Source organism: Drosophila erecta, unplaced genomic scaffold (genome assembly GCF_003286155.1).
Source record: "Drosophila erecta strain 14021-0224.00,06,07 unplaced genomic scaffold, DereRS2 tig00000126-arrow-pilon, whole genome shotgun sequence".
Classification (NCBI taxonomy): Eukaryota; Metazoa; Arthropoda; class Insecta; order Diptera; family Drosophilidae; genus Drosophila; species Drosophila erecta.
Genome location: NW_020825209.1, coordinates 5,366,515 through 5,381,511, shown reverse-complemented (window position 1 = coordinate 5,381,511; position 14,997 = coordinate 5,366,515). Strand labels below are relative to the sequence as shown.

The following is a 14,997-nucleotide window of genomic DNA, read 5'->3' as shown; positions in this document are numbered from 1 at the left end:
ATGCTGTCATTCGTGCTAACTGCAAAACAAGCTCTGGCTTAGTACAGATGTGACCATAAAGCGACTGCTCGGATCTTAAAGAGCGTCACGGATCACTCCCCAAATCACGCTCTAAATAAACGGAGGTTATGTGGATCGCTTAGACTTTGTTTCATCCCGGGCACAGAATTAGTTGTGCAACGTCTGTCGTGGAGCACTGAGGTGTTCTGCCCCCAATCCACCGAACGTAATCATGCTCCTCGTTCTGCTCCTTTTCCAAATTATCGCAGTGCTCGGCAATGTCGAACACTGTGTATCGAAATCCCTGCTCATGGACCTGACCGATATGGTTCCCCAACGTCAAAACATCACACTGTCCAAGTGTGAGGAACAGCTGTTGGAACTGAGGAAAGCTTGGCAGGATCAGCAATCCTGGGCACTGAAAGGTAGGTGTGGAGGTTATTATTCAGTCTCTAGGTACTTGCAAATAATCACTGAATTAAATATACAAGAGCGAAAATAGAAAAAAACAAGAGAGAATGCTATAGTCGAGTTCCCCGACTATCATACATATACCCTTTACTCGTAAATTGGACTAATTTCGTACTTTTCTGGTAAAATCGTAAAAACTACGATTAAAATTAAGAAATGAAATAATTCGTAATATTGGGTATTTATCGAAGTATTGCTTTTATGCAATCACTAGCTATGGACGCCTCCGGCGAGGGCTTCTCCAACTTTATGATGGGCCAGAGCACCTGGCTGGGCAACAGATTCACCTGCCGCGCCGTCAATGAGCCGATGCTCCTGGATATGACCTCCAACAATTTCCGTCTGCTGCGCGAGATTTCGCCCATTAAATTCCACTATCTGGTGGCCTACATTGAATCCAATTCGCCGTGGCAGCTACAGGTGACCATCAAACCGAATGCCCTGCTGCACATTGGCCTCTGTCTGCCCTCCAGCTGTGACGTCCCGGAGGTGGAGCAACTCATCCGAAGAACGATAGACGAGAATGGATCCTTTCGCTGCTGGGATATGGATGCCAAGTTGGCCTATGCCAAGAAACCAGAGCTTAAATCCCATTTCTTTGATAGTGGAGCTGTGCAAACTCTATTTGTAGTGGCAGGTGTGACCTTCCTATTGACCCTCGTGGCCTCCAGTGGCCTTGGCCAATACTCACGCATCCTGGCCTGCTTTGATCTGGGCGACAACTGGCAACTGGCCTGGAAGCCAGTGGATCCCAGCCAGGAGAACAGACCCATCAACGGACTGAGGGTGTTCACCGCCTTCTCATTGATTGGCGTCCATGTGATCTGGTACAAGTACTTCTCCGTGGATTCCTCGGTCGAGATGCTGAGCAAGCTGGCGTCGATGACCATGCGGCATACCTACTGGCCCAGCATGGTGGAGATCTTCTTTGTTGTCAGGTGAGGATAGAAACAGCCCTTCTACACGAGTAATGCTTACATATACATATATAAGCCGCGAATTCTTCAGCATGCGCACAAGCCAATGATCGAAACTCTTTTTACCATCGCAGTGGTTACCTGACGGTTTTGAATTTCATCAAGGATGACCAACTGCAAAAGGATATCGCCAGCGATGGCTTCCTGGGCAACGGGCGTCGCTACCTCAGACAATTCATCCATCGCTACTGCCGGCTGGCTCCGCTGCAATTCGTCATCATACTGATGGACGTGGTGGTAATGGAGTATCAGCGTCAAGTGTCCGTGCTTCATATAAACGATCCGCAGGACGAGCTGTGTCGACGCCACGCCGTACGTAACCTTTTCTTCATCCAGAATCTGTTTCCCATTGGGGTTATGTGCGGATCGTGGACTTGGTCGCTGGGCTGCGACATGCAGCTTCACATGATGGCGATGCTGCTGCTCTTCACGCACACCAAGCACCCAAAGATGGTCAGGTGGATAATCCACCTGCTGCTGGTGCTCAGCGTCCTTTTGTCGATTGTCCTGATGGAGGTCAACGAGGTGAGGTCCAATTTCGAGGAGCTTTATCACACCAACGAGTGGTCGTACATGAGCCCGTTCATCCGCATGCTCGCCTACATAATTGGTGGCATCTATGCCTTCTCCCAAGTCAAAGGTACGCGCACTCCCTTTGATTTGGTATTGCCAAATCGGTGGGTCCGTTTGGGAGCCGTCGTGGGCATTGGCTGGCTGGCGAGGCTGGTGACCATGGATCAGCTGCCGACCACCAGTATCATTGTCAGCTTTATGATCATTCTGCGGGTTCTGGTGACCTCATCGGCCAGCCATCTCATCATCTGCGGCACCAAGTCGGACAACAGCGACTCATATGCTCCTACCCGCTGGCTGCTGGCGCTCCTGCAGTCGGAGTCAGTGCAGCGGATCAGCAAGTTCACCTACGCCATCTACCTGTTGAATCCCATTGTCATTATGTACTTCTACCACTCCTTCAGCGATCAGGTGTATCCGGACAACACGATGATGGTGAGTTCCTATAGGCATGCTTATTGCCATATCATCACTATTCACTATTTTTGCTTCCAGGTAATGCTCACAATCTCCTGCTCAGTGGTCTGTTACGTTTTGGCCATTGTAATGACGGTGCTCTTCGAGATTCCATTCAATCGGCTGATCAGCCTGATGACTAATTCTAGGTCTTCTTCCATTCAAAGAAAAAAGAGCCAGTAGTTCGCAGTAGATCATCCCCGAATCCGACGAATATTTTGCCGGAATTTCAAACCTAATTGTTTAAAAATAGCGATCAGAAACCTTCACAATAAATTGCACTTCGATTGCCAAAATCAAAAAGCGATAGCGGTATTTGATCAATTCGCCGGCAATTGGTGTACTTTAAAGGAATATTTCGTTTATTTATCGAATACATTGAAATGCATACACGAGTTGGTTTCCTCAAATTTTATGTTTGTTTTTTGTATTTTTTTTAATCTTTATATTACTTTGTATTTGTTTAAATAAATAAGATACATACGTTTAATCATAATAGCAGTATTTATCGTGCAAATTTGATAAGCATAATAATTGTTTACGTTTTGCTCGTTCTTCTCTTGCAAGTTTTTGTCGGTTTTTTTGTTTTTTTCTCATTACGAAATAAGTTTAAATATATGAAAAAAAAATATATATTTGCTTCTTCTTAATTTTTGCTGTATAATTTTCTGTCGCTTTGTATTTGTATTATATCATTTGTCATCATTTTTTGTTATGTTACTTGTTTTAATTAGCTGCTCTTGCTCAAGGTTGCGTTACGGCTGTTAGTTTACTTTTTCTTTAAAGTAAAAAACGATCTGCGCTTTGGTTCGTCCTTTTGTGAGGTGGCGGGCAGAGTCTGGGATCTGCTGGCGGCCACCGCTGTCGAATCGCTCTGGGCTTTCAGGGAGGTCACCCACTGGGACATTTCGGTGTCGTCATGGGCCTGCAGCAAGAACAAGGCGCCGTTGGCGAGCCTGCATGGTGAATCGGGAAAGTATATCCGATAAGTACATGGATGGCTATACAAAAATGGAGCGTTTCTGCTACTCACTTGACTCGCAGAACGTGCTTCTTCTTGGTGTAATCACTGGCAATTTCAATGGCAGCGTTTTGCAGATCGTAGCTGGGCTCACCGCGGAAGGTCAATTCGGGATTACTCTTATAACCCTTCTGATCTTTGTAGAACGAAATGCGTCCGGCCCTGGCAGCCATGTATACCTGAGAAACAGAAACGTTCACGGGTGGTTAGTTCCAAATATTTAGTGGTAATTGGGGTATGCGAGTGCCTATGCATTCCCTTATGATGCTTCTGTTAATTGAATATAGATTTACCTTATCCCAAGATCGGTTGGAGGCCTTCTTGGTGGTCGAGTCCCACTCGTGCTTTCGTGTTACATAGCCTTCGTGACCCTCGCCGCCGCCTGGGGTGGCACCTCGTTCTGGGGAACACACAAGAAATTCATTAGTTTGGAGTTCCATTGCCCGAGGCATTCAAACTTTAAAAATAAACTAAAAAACAAACGAAATGAATAAGTTCCATGGGATTGCTTAGATGCGAAATGCCATGGATCTGCGCCTAGATAATATTGCATTATACCTGTTTGGATCTCGACAACGCGCTCGAACTCGACGGCCGTGTCTTTGGCGGCTTCATGGGTTTAAGTTGATTGGTTAGTTGGTTAATCCGTGGCAGGATGAGATTGGTTTGAGTTTGGTTAAGTAGGCATGATTGAATGACAGAAAACGTTTAGAGATATTTTGGTTAGACGAGATTCGCAGCGGGAGCTTGAGTGCTATCTTGACTGGGATCTTGATACTGCGGCTGGGATGGATGTGGATATGGATTTGGATGCGGATATGGCAAAGGACAACTGGACTATGATATAGTTTTGTTGAAAATAAACACTCAATTTGTTGGAGCTGTATTCAACAAATGTTGAATTCTATTTATATTTTGATAATGTACTCGCTTATTTCTGTATTATTTTCAACAATCCTATGCATGCTATAGTACGTAACAGTTTATACTTCATACCTGAATCGTCGTGCGAGGCTCCAACATCCACGTCGTCGCGTCGCTCAGCCTCTCGTTTGGCCTGTTCCGCCGCCTCCGAGGCGGCCTTGGCCTCCTGCTCCTCCTTGATGCGTTGTCGCTCAGCCTCCTCCGCTAGCTCCTGGCGCCTCTTCATTTCCTTAAGCTCAAACTGAAAGCGAAAATGTTCGTTTGAATGTTATGTGTTATCCAAAACATATATATATTCCCAAGTAGGCACTCACTGTTGTCAAACGCTCAAGAGCACTGAAGCGCTCCTCTTGTGCGGCGGCAGACTTTTCAAAGGCCTCGTGCTTCTTAATCAGGTTCTCCACCTCGTCGATTGTGTGGCCCAGCTCTGAGGAGAGCAGGTAAGGCTCCTGGGCGATCAGCCAGGCCTCGGCCACGGCAGCGTCTCTGGCGAACTGGTACACCTCCAGGACTATACGAAATCAATGGAAAATCGGTGATTAACAAGGGCGTACCTTTCAAATATGGAGTTTACTCACTCAGCTGGAGATTCTCCCAGCGCTCCTCCCAGCGGCGGAGCAGGGCATTGCGGCTATTGCTTAGCGTCATCAGGCGATCCTTAATATCAGCGGAGGCGTAGTGGTTACGGGTGAGCAGCTCCTTGCCCAGCGAGATGCACGCACCAAAGTTGTCCTCCCGTGTGTCTATCTCGGCTTTAAGGCTCTGGTGGTTGTTCATCAGCAGCTCCACGCCGGACACGTCGCGCGGCTTCTCTGACGTGTTCATTTGGCGTACGAGGTCCTCCATCCAGATCATCAGGATGCGTACCATGTTGAAGAAGCGGAAAAGATCGCCCGTGTCGGCCAATTTCTGTTTGCGGGCATCGCACATTGCCTGGAGGTTGTCCCAGGCATGGAGCACCTCCTGTTCCCGATTGGTGATCTCCTTGGCCTTGTCACCGGCATAGGCGTCCTGCAGCTTGGCGGACTCCTCCTGGATCTGCTGGACTTGTGAGTATAGGGTGGTGAGGTCCTGCAGGAAGTTGTAGTGCTTGCGCTGCAGCGTCGACACAGAGCCGGCATCGCGTCCCAGTTCATCGGACACACCGTGCTGCTTCTCAAGGATGCGGCCCAACACATCCTTGCAGTCGTGGAAGAATTTGTGCAGCTCCCGGGAAGCGGCCAGCATCTGGGTTCGGGTCTCGATCAGCTCCAGCAGATCCTGCCACGATTCGTTAAGGTTATCCTTCCATTCGGCAATCGTGGCGGAATCAGAGTGTCCGGCCTGGATGAGATTATCAGCAATGCCGTTCACCTTGGCCACTCGCTCTCCGCCAACGGCCTCTGTGTCGCGGGCAAACTCATTGAAGCGCTCCGACAGCAGAGTTACGTGGTCAAAGTCCTGACCCAGTTCCTGGGAACCGGCCACAACCTCGCGATCGGTGATCCATTGCTCCAGATCGTCGACCTCGCGGCTCAGCATGAACAACTGCAGAGCCTCGTTGAGGCGAGCCCTCCTCTCGCCAGCCAGATCCTTGAGCCCAGCATAGAGCTTATCCAGCTGCGATTGCTTGACGGCCACGGCATCGCCGGAAGAGATGTCATCCCCGCTGAACTGACGCGCCACCTCGCCCAGCTGGCGAATGGTGTTGGCGTAGTCCTCCACCGATTGCTCCAGGTTTTCGTGCTTCTTCATCAGGTTCTGGGCGCTGATCTCGTCCTTGCCGCGATCCTCCACCATCATGTAGAGCTCCTGCTCGCTCATCCAAGACTCCGCCTCCTGGGCATCGAAGAAGTACTGCTGCACCTTCTCCGACTCCAGCAGATGCTTCCGTCGGTTCTCGATGGCGTCCTTGAGCTCCTGCCACTTCTGGGTCAGATCGCTGATCAGTGCCTCGAACTTCTTGGCATCCTCGTGGCCCTCGTCGATCAGCTTGCGGCCATTGTTGCAGATTGCGTTGATGCGCGGCTCGTGGTTGTCGATCTCTGTGGCCAGCGACTGGTTCTTCTTCTTCAGCACATGCACGTTGAACAGGGAGTTGCCGTAATCTGGTGAGTTGGCCACCGGCAGCTTCTCGTCGATCCAGAGCTTCTCATCCTCGACATCGCGACAGAACTGGAAGGCCTCCTTCTTCTTCTCCAACGCCTTCTGGCGCTCCAGAAGCGGCGCCTTGATCTTCTCGAAGCGCTCGAGAACGGCCGTCTTCTTCACCACAATCGGTTCGATCTTCTCCTCGGGCACAGTCTTCTGGAGGTATTCGGTCTGCTTGTCGATCTCCTCCACTTGGCGAGCCTTCACCGCCATCTGGGTCTGGATAACCTGCTGCTTCTGCATCAGGATGTTCACGGATGTCAGATCGTTGGCAGTGTCTCCGCTGACAATCTGCTTCTCCAGGTCAGTGATGTAGGAGTCGATATCGTCGCATGTCTGCTGGACAAGCACCTCGCGGTTGGCGTCGAACAGCATGGCGCCCTTCTCCTTGGTGTGCACCTCCAGGTCGTCGAACTGCTTGGCCAGCTCCTTAAGCTTGGGCTCGATGACGTCCTTGAACTCGGGCTTCTCCTTGGACAGCTCCTGGGCGGACTTCTCTGCCTCGAATAGGCGCTCCTTGTTGGCGGCAATCTCCGCCTCGAAGGCCTGATGGCGCGTCCATTTGGAGTGGATGGTCTTGGCGCTCCTGTACGACTCGTCCTGTGAGGTGGCGTACTTCTCCTGCACCCACTCGGCCAGCTCTTCGAGATCCTGCAGGAACTCGTGCAGTTTTACCTGATTCTTGAGCTTCTCGTGTTGGTCCAGAGCACGCTGACGGTTGTCATCCCGACGTCCGGTAATGTTCTCCGCCCGCTTGCCAATCTTGTCCGCATCGAAGTGATCCTTCTCCACCAGGGTGTCGGCCACCTGGAGCAGGGTGTTGATCTTGTCATCGTTAGCCTCCATGGTTGTGAGGAAGGCCTCGTGGCGCTTCAGCTGGTTCTCAGCCTGCTCTAGGTTGACTGGGGTATCATCCTTGCTGAGGAAGTGCTCCTGCTGGCTGAGCAACACCTCCGTCTGGCGGGCATCGCGGTTGAACAGCTGCTGGTCCAAGCTCTGCGACAACAGCACCTGCCTGTTCTCCCACATCTGGTGCAGCTCCTCCCAGCCATCCTTCAGGGCATTCAGGCGCTCCCTCAGGAACATGTACTGCGGATCGTCGGAGGTGCTTCCCTCGGAGGTCAACCGCTCGCCATATTCCATCATATTCTTGTAGTCCTCAGTGTAGTTGTCAATCTCCTCGCGGATCGATTGATGCTGGTTCAGAAGCTTCTCAGCCTCCGGCAGGGAAGTGGGAGTATCCTCGGAAGCTACGTCTGTCTGGGTCTTGGTCAACCAAGTCTGGAAGTGATCGAGATCGCGCAAGAAACGATGCAGATCGCCGGCCTCCTCCAGTTTCGAGTCGCGTTCCTTGAGCATCTGGGTGAGCTGCTCCCAAATCAACTCAATCTGGGCAATGCGCTCGCGGATGATCTTGGCCTCCTCGGGATGCTCATCCTCGATGCTGTTGGCCTCGCGTTCCAAGCTCGAGAGCTTGGCCTGAATGGCGGCCAAGTCGCGGTCCATGCCGCTGAGGCGACGCTGCAGGGTCATCACACCGGTCAGATCCATCTCCAGACTGTCGGTTTCGGTAAGGATGCGCTTCTTGTCCTCAATCCACGAAATGGTCTCGCGGCACTCGATGTAGAAGGTCTGGACGCCATGAGCGGACTTCAGATCATCCATCTTGGCCTCGGCCTTCTCGCGCAGTGTCGACCACTCCTGGTTGAGGTGGTTCTGCCTCTCCAGTATCTCATCGGAGTTAGGATGCTCGACATGGAGCAACTGGCGGGCCAGCTGATTAACCACGGCCACGCGCGAGGCATTGGCGTTCATTTCCTTGTCGAAGCCCTCGAAGCGATGCTTCATGATCTCCACATCCTCGATGTCCTTGCCAGGAGTCATCGTGTCCAGCATCTTGGTCTTCTCCTTGATCCATTGCTCCACGCCATCCGCTTCGGACATCAGCTTGTACAGGCTGAGGGCGTCGAGCAGTCGCTGCTTGCGCAGCTTGGCCAGCTCGGTAAGCTCCTTGTACCGGTTGTCGATCGCCTCCAGGCGCTTGTCCACATTGGCCTTTTCTGCCTCGTTTAGCTTCAGGCTCTCCGCCTGTTTGTGCAGGGCATCGATCACTTCGGCGTAGTTCTTCAACTCGTCGGCCACGTCCTTGTGCTTCTTCAACAGGGACTGTACGTTAGCCTCGTCGCGACCAACGTCCTCGCTGGAAACAATGCGCAGGGTGTCCAACATCCAGTTGTCCACATCGTCGGCATCCGCAAACAGCTGGAAGTACTCGACGGCATTCTCCAAGCGCTGGCGGCGGTACTTGGTGAGGTCCAGAAGGTGGTCCCACTTGTTGAGGATCTCCTTCAATCGATCCTTGATGCGATCGGCACCAAAGTGACCCTCGGTGATCAGCTCCGACCCAACCTTGGCCACATTCTGCAGCTGGGGATCGTGCGACGTGATCTCCGACTCCAGGGCCTTGTGCTTGCTGAGCATCAGATTGACGGTGGTCAGGTCGTGACCCACCTCGTCGGTGGAGACGATCTGCTCCTTCTCCTTGATCCAGTTCTCCTCGTCGGCGGTGTCCCAGTAGAACTGCCAGAGTTTGCGGCTCTCCTCCAGGCGGCTGCGACGTTCAACGGCCAAACGGACCAACTCTGCGTAGGCATCCTCCAGTTGCTGGACGCGCGACACAATGATCTCAGGATCGCAGGGTTTGTACGACTCTGGGTCGTCGCTCAGGAACTTTTGCGAGTTCTGAACCACCACCTTGACGCGCTCGCCCAGGATATTGATATCGGCCTCGACAAGCGAGTGCTTCTGCAGCAGATCCTCCACGCCCATCAGATGCTTGCCATAGTCATCGGTCATCAGCAGCTGCTTGATCTCCTCCATGTTGTCGAGAATGTAAAGCATCTCCTGGAAGTTCTGTTGCAGCTGCAGCGAGATCTCCAGGCGCATGCGGCGCGCTCTCAGGAGCTCCAGCAGATAGGTCCACAAGCGCATAACGTTGTCCTTGCGCAACAAGATTCGCTTCACATCGTGATAACGCTCCGATTCCAGTTCATCGCAAACGGCAACCACGGCCTGGACGCGCTCCTCGTAGGCGAAGATGTCGGTTTCGATGGCCTCGTGCTTCTTGGCCGCCGCCTCAACGGCCGCCAGATCGAAGCCGAAGTTATCCTGGCTGACCAGACGTTGATTCTCCGACAGCCAGGTTTCACGCATGGACGCCTTGCGGTCGAAGCGGGCGGCTAGCTGCTCCAGTTTCTCCTGCCGGATGAGCTCCTCGCGCAGGGCCAATTCGCGTTCGTGTTCCGCCTTCTCCAATCGCTCCCAGGCCTTGTTGATGTCCGAAATCATCTTGCCCTCCTTGGGTGTGTAGGGCTTCTGGTTGTTGGCCCGCATCTTGGACTGCAGGGTGAACAGGAGCACCTCCAGGTTGCCCTTCTCCACGAACTTGGGCGGCTTCTCGATGGTGCGGTAGTTGGAGAACTGTGCCAACTGCCCTTGGACGCCGGCCAGGGAATTTTCGAACTCCCGCTCGCCCAGCGACTGGATGGTCGTTTCGATCCACTTGAGCAGATCACTGGTGAAGTGCTCGTAGTCGTGGACCATTTTGTCGTTCTCCATGGCAATGCCAACCACCTTGCCGATACGCTTGCCCTGCACCGTCTCCTGCTTCAGTTTGCTGAAGTAGTGATAGTAGGTGACCACGTAGGTGATGATGGACTTCTCATCCGGATGCTCGACGAACACATCCTCGGCATCGAGGAGCTTGGCCAGGCCCAGTTTGTCCTCGGCCACATCGAAGGCATTGTTAAGGTTGTGGATGGCGTTCGTCTTCGAGAGCTTCTCGAACTGAACCAAATCCGGACGGTGTTTGTGGATGATGGCATTGAAGGCCAGGCCATCGCGCCACGAGGTGGTGAAGTTGCGCACGTTCACATTGTGATAGCCGGCAGTCTTCATCTGGCACCAGAGCAGCAGGGCGTCCTTGGCCGACTTGGTCTCCTTGTTGTCCACCTCCTCGATGGTGATGTCCTGGATCTGGAAGCGCAGGATGATGGTCCAAATCAGGCCCAAATTGAGGGAAGCATTGCCATCGACTATGTCATGGGAGCCAATATTCTCCAGATGGACGCGCTGTTCGCGCAGAAACTGCAGCGCCTTGTCGACGTTCTCCAGGCAGTGGATGCGCATCTTGCCCTTGGTGGGCTTGGGCAGTCGCTCGCCGGACAGGACCTCCAGCAGTTTGATCAGGTGCTTGCCATCCCTCATATCCACATAGAGATCGGCAATGCGGCAGTTGACCCGGCACAGATGCGAGTTCACCCACTTGGTGAATGTCTTCTTTTGCACACTCTCACGCTCCTCGGCCAGAGCCTTGATCCTGGACCGCTCGAACAGTCGGGAACTGGAGTTGCCGCCATCGTACTCGTACTCATCGATGTACTCGTTGCCAGGACCCTGGCTGGGATCCCAGCGAACAATCGAAATGTCCGTCGTCATGGCTGGGGATCTACGGTTTCCACAGCGCTTTCGTGCTTACTTAGTTAGTTAATAGCTGCTAGTTTATAGTGTATAGAGTGTCAATGGTTGGGTTTTGTCGTTTCGTTTTACGGGAGCTCGCCACTCCGCCGTTCGTCGTTCCTCTGAGTATATCCTTCAAATCCAAACCGAATGTGTTGCCTTCAGAGGAGAATCACTGGAAGAGGCGGTGGGAAAATCGTTTAGATAATAATTGTCAGCAAAGGCTGGTGATTCATTTATGTCAGTTTTCGGTTCTACTTTGGGTTTGATTTGGGTTTCAGTTTGGGCTGCCATGGGATGGGATGGCGTCACGCGGGTCGCCGGGGTCACCACTAGAATGTCCGATCGTAATTGTCACTATGACTTAAAGCGATTACATCACTCTGTGGCGGCGGAAAAAAAAGAACACATAAAAGTGGGGCGGACCTCCCCCAACCGGATTCGAATGGCAAAACCGTGAAATTGCAGGAAATTCAATTCACAAAAACCATCGAAACGGCAGACAAAACGAAATATATAGCAGACGACGGTGATGTGGGGGGTAAAAAAGATATAGCTACATGTACATATGTATAATATATCCACATAACAAGTAGCTAATTACTGTGGGTTTGCTTTACATGCGGGTTTCATTCATTTAGGGGTGTCATTCATATAAATGCACCAAGGGTTATTGTATTTAATTGTTATTTAATTGCTCATTCAGTGACAAATAGTTTACTGTGGACCGTCAAAGAGGTGCATTTAACTATATGTATCTTGTTCTTTTTAAAATTAACTAACCGGTACGACAGGAACTAACAATAAAAAGGCTAAAAACAAATATATTTCATCGAGTGTTTAAGTTCGCTGCTATCGTTATGACCTCAACTGTGAGCACACATCACACTTTTCACATTTTCATAAATCATATTCATGCTGGGCCCATTCAGTTTCCATATTTCCATCGGCGAGCTTTTTGTTTTACGTGTGTTCGTATGTCTATTACTCATTTACATGGGCTTGTATACTGGTATTTCACTTGTTTTTTATCGACGTAGCCGACGATTTGAAATTATGACCTATTCACACGGCAGTTGGCCCTCGAGAATCCATTTGGTTTCACACATCGCAGCGTTTTTCACACTTTTGCAAGCTTTTGGGCTGCAATGAAAATGGGCGAAGTACTTGGGTTGTACTTTTTCCACTTGATATTTTTCTGTTTATTGCCACACTTTCTCCCCGGCTTTCACATTACCAATTAGGAGAACACAGTAATTAATGCAGAACTCAAAATGTCCCCAAATATAATACTGATCTTCTGCAGAAAATTTGTTTAATGCCTTTAAATGTGTTTTTTTCCTTTAATTTGCATTAAAAGTCATCTTTCTTCATAAGTTTTTATATTATGTCAGTTAATGTTAATATTTTATGCATAATTTAATTTTATGATGGAATTTTTGAAATTAGTTGTAAGACAAACATTGAATTATTCACTGAATTACCGCAGCTCGATTAGAATAACAATTTAATTGCTTGATTAATTGAATTAAGTAATACAAGCTTGCCGACCTAGGTCAAAAATAGAATCACTGATTCAATCAAGCCCCTTTTGTTGTGTATAACAGTGGGTTTGTGTGCTAATGTCCTTTGACCTCTATTCCCATTCGCGTTTACACAGGTGCCGGGGTCATTCCCTTCTACGCACACAACAGCAAAAACAGCAAACATAACTTTTTCCCATCGCTTCGTTATCGTTATCGTCCTCCTCCACTCTTTACTCTTCCTCTTCTCGCTTACACAATTTAGTAAGCTGCTGATTTCATTTGTACTAATTTTATGAGAGCACCGCAACAACAAGAACCAGGAAAAGAACAACAAAAACCATAGTGCGAGCGAGAATTGTTAAAACAAACAAAAGCAAAATCAGCAAACACGCACACGCACGCAGCAGCTTCTATCTTACTATTACGTAATATTTTTATTAAAACGAAGCTTAAAACTTTGAGAGAGCGAGAGCGAGCAACAACAAAACTGGAGCGAACAACAAAACAGATAGAGCAAGAGAGAGAGTGAGAGAGAAAGAGGGAGAGTGCTATTGTATCTATATATCTGTATCTGAAAGGTGGTGCAGTTAGAGTGGGAGTGCTGGAAGTGGGAGCGAGCAAGGGATAGAGGGTTGAAACTGCACAAGTCGCTCTCATGGGCTAGCCTTCTCCCTCTTACACACCCCACCCACCCCACCTTCCCCTTTCAATTGTTGGTGCTTTCCAGACTTAATTATGATGGCCGATCCGATCCTCTTGTTTCCAGTGTGAGTTCATCGCAGAGAGCGATATGGAGAAACACAGAGAGAGCGGGGCGTGTGTGCAACTGCGAGTTCAATTAAACAGGCCAAGAGTTCAACTTTGGAAACTTGGAAATGAAACCACCACCAAAGTTGAGTCTTCGCTAAGGAAAAACCAGTTTTCCCCGCCATTTATGCGCAAGTTAATGAGTTTTCGGCGATCAATTGATTGAATGCCTGTATGAATGTTTGTAGGTGTGGGTGCGGGTGAGGTGTGTTGTGTTTACAACTGTACGTGTGTGATTTGTCATAAACAACAACAATGCAACAACAGCAGCGGCAAGGTGAAACACAAACAAACACACTAGCAAACAAACATTGGGCAAGTGCAGGCTCTATGTATTTACATATGTCTCTTGACTTGAAGTTCGTAATTTCGAAAAGAAACTTCAACTCGTGACCTCTGAGGGGAGGTGAAAAGGCGGGTGGGTGGGGTGCAAGGGAAATGGGAAATGGGGAGTGTGTGTTATTTTTAGCCGATGTGTTGGTGAGCACGTAACTGTATTTCAGCCAAGTGCATAGGCGTTAGCGTATCTATGGGGAAGAAAAAAGAGCGCACCGCTTGTATTTCATAAAACTCACAAACACAGGGAAACATATGTATATGTGTATATATATATATATATCTCCGATTAGGCGATAGCCGTGTTCTTCATTTTTATCACCAACGGAACAACTGACGCAAACGTTACTTAAGGCTTGCGCTTCTTCTTGCATAGCACCGTGTTTTTCATGGTTTTAATTCACAGCGCAGAGTTTTGGCCTGCCATTCAGGCACATTTACACCAAGTAAATTAAAAAATACAAAAAAAAAATGCGAACCACACTCGTCCAATTCGATTACTCGAACAACACAGACACACACACGCACGCTACGCGCTCTCACCGAAAACCGAATGATGTCATCATCGGCGGCAGAAGCAGCGACGCCGGCAGCGACGGCGACAGCGTCAAAATATATGAGTTAGCAGGCAATTTTAATCGATGATGTTTTTATTATGTACGTAGAGATGTAGCGAAATCACTTGATGTTCATATTTTAGCACACTGCTCAATCCCAAACCAAAAACACACACACACACACATGCACCAAGAGTAAGATACTTTTTGCTCTCTTTTGCCACTTCTGCCTTTTATTGGTGGCTCCTTTTTCGTGGCCTATTCACTTGGGCGTTGGTCTATTTCACATTTTCCCCGTTCAATCGCTTGCAATTCGCATTTCGCGCCGTTTTCACTGCACTGCGGCGACTTTCACTTACCTACTCGATAATTTTGCAGCTCCGATCGCCCTAATTGATTCATAAAACACAGTTAATTTCATAGATTTAGCACGTTCGACTAAAAATCTTCGGTCTGGCGGATGAACTTCACTTGGCGAGAATGGAAAAAATGTATGTATTCAAAACATCGCGTTGCGAACGAGTGAACGAAGTGAACCAGCGCGAGAAGGCGCTAAAAAACGCCAACTGCGCAGTGTGACCGTGCCGCGCAGAAGCTAGTGCATTATCTGGCTATAAAGTAGCCAAAACTGTACAGCTCGAAAGATTTGTATGTTATTTAACTTACATTATTATAAGTTTACATAATTTGCCAAAATGTGT

At 49.5% G+C, this 14,997-nt stretch overlaps 2 protein-coding genes across 7 annotated transcripts; one reads left to right on the top strand and one right to left on the bottom strand.

The window, feature by feature from the left end:
* The first annotated feature begins 180 nt into the window (after positions 1–180).
* On the top strand, positions 181–2,969 carry LOC6550197 (O-acyltransferase like protein). The gene is made up of 4 exons (XM_001977550.3): positions 181–425; positions 686–1,409; positions 1,523–2,456; positions 2,517–2,969. The coding sequence occupies exons 1-4, from the start codon at positions 233–235 to the stop codon at positions 2,658–2,660; spliced, it is 1,995 nt and encodes a 664-aa protein (XP_001977586.1). The 5' UTR covers positions 181–232; the 3' UTR covers positions 2,661–2,969.
* Positions 2,813–14,896, bottom strand: LOC6550196 (spectrin beta chain). 6 transcript variants are annotated; one of them, XM_015155633.2, is made up of 8 exons: positions 14,660–14,896; positions 5,001–11,245; positions 4,737–4,933; positions 4,495–4,663; positions 4,057–4,107; positions 3,792–3,898; positions 3,511–3,677; positions 2,813–3,433 (listed from the first exon to the last, which is right to left on the bottom strand). In XM_015155633.2, the coding sequence occupies exons 2-8, from the start codon at positions 11,047–11,049 to the stop codon at positions 3,247–3,249; spliced, it is 6,927 nt and encodes a 2,308-aa protein (XP_015011119.1). In that variant the 5' UTR covers positions 11,050–11,245; positions 14,660–14,896; the 3' UTR covers positions 2,813–3,246. The 6 variants fall into 6 exon arrangements, with proteins under 6 accessions (XP_015011119.1, XP_001977585.1, XP_026838279.1 ...); XM_026982478.1 differs by having other exon boundaries at positions 2,819–3,433; positions 14,656–14,896; XM_026982479.1 differs by lacking the exon at positions 14,660–14,896 and adding an exon at positions 14,219–14,311 and having other exon boundaries at positions 2,819–3,433.
* Positions 14,897–14,997: the final 101 nt, after the last annotated feature.